Source organism: Colobus angolensis, unplaced genomic scaffold, assembly GCF_000951035.1.
Source record: "Colobus angolensis palliatus isolate OR3802 unplaced genomic scaffold, Cang.pa_1.0 Scaffold59, whole genome shotgun sequence".
In the NCBI taxonomy this organism is placed as follows: domain Eukaryota; kingdom Metazoa; phylum Chordata; class Mammalia; order Primates; family Cercopithecidae; genus Colobus; species Colobus angolensis.
In genome coordinates this window covers 4,568,397-4,571,863 of record NW_012119487.1, presented here as the reverse complement: position 1 = coordinate 4,571,863, position 3,467 = coordinate 4,568,397, and the positions used below count along the sequence as shown (strand labels likewise).

Sequence of the window (3,467 nt, the reverse complement as noted above, 5' to 3'; positions counted from 1 at the left end):
GTGCAGTCACGTGTTCGTGGCTCAAGGCAGCCTCAAACTTCTGGGCTCAAGTGATCCTCCTACCTTAGCCCTTAGCTTCCTGGGTCGCTGGGACCACAGGTGCATGCCACCATGCCTGGCTAATTTTTGTAGAGACAGCATCTCCTTGTGTTACCTAGGCTGGTCTCAAACTCCTGGGCTCAAGTAATCCCCCCTTCTCAGCCTCTCAAAGTGCTGGAATTATAGGCATGAGCCATCACACCCAGCCTGAAAAATTTGTATGAGTCTGTTGAGATTGTGGTATAAATACAGAGGAAACATATGTGTATGTAAATTGTTTCTACTTTTAAAATATTCTTGTGTTGTCAAAAGTTTTTTTTGTTTGTTTTGAGATGGAGTCTCACTGTGTCACCCAGGCAGGAGTGCAGTGGTGGATCTCGGCTCACCGCAACCTCCACCTCCTGGGTTCAAGCAGTTCTCCTCACTCAGCTTCCCGAATAGCTGGGATTACAGCTACGCGCCACCACGCCTGGCTAATTTTTTATATTTTTGGTAGAGATGGGGTTTCACCATGTTGGCCAGTCTGGTCTCAAACTCCTGACCTCAAGTGACCCACCCGCCTCAGCCTCCCAAAGTGCTGGGATTACAAACCTGAGACACTGCGCCTGGCCATCAAAAGTTATTTATGTCTTGGTCATTAATTCTTCCCTCCCTCTACCCCCTTCCCCAACAAAGCTTTTTTTTTTTTTTTTCTTCTGAGACTGAGTTTTGCTGTTGTTCCCCAGACTGGAGTGCAATGGCGGATCTCGGCTCACTGCAACCTCTGCCTCCTGGGTTCAAGTGATTCTCCCGCCTCAGCCTCCTGAGTAGCTGGGATTACAGGTGCCTGCCACCACGCCTGGCTAATTTTTGTATTTTTAGTGGACATGGGGTTTCACCAGGTTGGCCAGGTTTGTCTCGAACTCGTGACCTCAAGGAATCTGCCTGCCTTGGCCTCCCAAATTGCTGGGATGACAGGTGTGAGCCACTGTACCCAGCCAAGATTAATTTTTAGATATATTTATTTTTTTAAAATTATAGAGATTTAGCCTGGCATGGTGGCTCACTCCTGTAATCCCAGCACTTTGGGATGCCAAGGTGGGGAGAGGATCACCTGAGGTCAGGAGTTCGAGACCAGCCTGACCAACATGGAGAAACCCCGTCTCTACTAAAAATACAAAATTAGTCAGATGTGGTGGTGCGTGCCTGTAATCCCAGCTACTTGAGAGGCTGAGGCAGGACAATTGCTTGAACCCAGGAGATGGAGGTTGCACCATTGCACTCCAGCCTGGGCAACAAGAGTGAAATTCCATCTAAAAAAAAAAAAAAAAAAAAAAAATTCAAGGACTTAGATAAACTTAAGAGACTGGGGTCCTGGATGGAACTTTATTACTAACTTCAAATCTCCTCTCAGGCAGGGGACTACTTCCCATCTCTAAAATGAGGGAATGGAACTAGATGTTTTATCATGGCTGTAATTCTGTAAAAGTGTAAAAAGATGGATTACAGTAATACAAATGTGGTATAAAAAGTTGTGAAATAAGACTGGACTTGTGGTTCTTTTTCAACAGTTTAATTGAAAAGAAAGACACTCAATTTTTTTCCTTTTTCTTTGTTTTCCAGGTTATATTTCACACTATGTGCTGACTGTATCTACAGAAGATATTTAAAAAAAAAAAAGATAAACTTTTTTTCAAAGATTTTGATTCCAGTGGAATCTTTGCTTTAGATTTGCGTGTGTGTTTGTGTTCGTGAATTGTAACTCCAGAAGCAATGCCTGTACAAGCTCCACAATGGACGGATTTCCTCTCCTGCCCAATTTGCACTCAGACTTTCGACGAAACAATTCGAAAGCCCATCAGTTTGGGTTGTGGCCATACTGTCTGCAAGATGTGCCTGAATAAACTCCACCGCAAGGCTTGCCCATTTGACCAGACCACTATCAATACAGACATTGAGCTCCTCCCTGTGAACTCAGCATTGCTGCAGCTCGTGGGTGCTCAGGTAAGATAGGTGACTTAATACTTTTAAATTTCTCTCTTTCTCTCTCTCTGTCTCTCTCTGTGTCTCTCTCTCTCTCTCTCTGTCTCTCTCTCTCTCTCTCTGTCTCTGTCTGTGTATGTATGTGTGTTGTGCATGTTTTTCTCCTGAGAGAAACCTGTTGAATTAAAATTGGGTAACATTGCCTTCTATTTTTTAAATAGGTATAATTCTGTTTGGTACTGTAAATCCTTTATTTCAGCATGTTAGATTTATTGTGGTAGTCCAGTGCTTTTTAGTCATAGTACAGTAGCATCCATTTAATCTTGTCAGATATTCAATAAACCTAGCTATGCAGATCACTAGAGAAACCTAAGGCCGGGTGTGATGGCTCATGTCTGTAATCCCAGCACTTTGGAAGGCCAAGGCAGATGGATCATTTGAGGTCAGGAGTTCGAGACCAGCCTGGCCAACATGGTGAAACCCTGTCCCTACTGCAAATACAAAAAAATGAGCTGGGTGCGATGGTGTGTGCCTGTAATCCCAGCTACTTGGGAGGCCAAGGTATGAGAATCACTTGAACCCAGGAGGCAGAGGTTGCAGTGAGCCAAGATTCGCACCACTGCACTCCAGCCTGGGTGACAGAGTGAGACCTTGTCTCAAAAAAAGAAAAGAAACCTAAGAGGTAAGTCATAAGGACTTTTTTAACATTGAGAAAACTATTGTTCATAAAATCACTGCACTTTACTCAGTAGTGAAGGTGCAGCTGCTTCAGGCAGTTTTACTCAGTAGATACTAACTGAAATGAAGGACGAGAAAGGTGACAAAAACTATAGCACAACGTTTGGGAACCATTAGAACACACTTAATGCTTTATAGACTGAAAAATGGTTAAGATAGTAAATTTTGTGTTATGTATATATTATCACAATAAAAAAAAATTTCCTAAATTTTCCTTTCATCTAAAAGGAAAAAGAAAAAATAAATTAGACTTTAAAATATATCATCACCAGTTTGTCCTAGGAATGTAAGGTTGATTTAACATCTGCAAACCAATTAATGTAATTCACTATATCAGTAAAAGTTGCAAAATTGCACACATATGATCATCTCAATAGACACAGAAAAAGCATTTGGCAAAATCCAATACCTTTTCATAATAAAAGCACTGAAACAACTAGGAAAAAACTTCTTCAACCCAAAGGACATGGATGAAAAACCCACAGCTAACATACTGAATGGCGAAAGACTAGAAGCTTTTTCTTTAAGATCAAGAACGAGTTAAGGATCTCTACTCTTAACTATTTCTGTTGAACATCATACAGGACCTTCTAGCCAGGGCAATTAGGCAAGTAAATTAAACCAATGACATTTAGAGAAGAGGTAAAAAATAAAAACAATCTCATTCACAGATGGCATGGTCTTATATATAGAAAATGTTAAGGAAACTACAAAGGAAAAGCTATTAG

General features: G+C 41.5%; 1 protein-coding gene across 4 annotated transcripts in view; it reads left to right on the top strand.

Annotated features, from left to right (window-relative positions):
• The first annotated feature begins 1,499 nt into the window (after window positions 1–1,499).
• Window positions 1,500–3,467, top strand: part of RC3H1 (ring finger and CCCH-type domains 1) — a 62,911-nt gene continuing 60,943 nt past the window's right edge. For all 4 annotated transcript variants that reach the window (XM_011962351.1, XM_011962350.1, XM_011962349.1 and 1 more), the window contains exon 1: window positions 1,500–2,022. In XM_011962351.1, coding sequence (XP_011817741.1) covers window positions 1,792–2,022 — 231 coding nt within the window. In that variant the 5' untranslated portion in view covers window positions 1,500–1,791. The remainder of the gene's footprint in view (window positions 2,023–3,467) is intronic.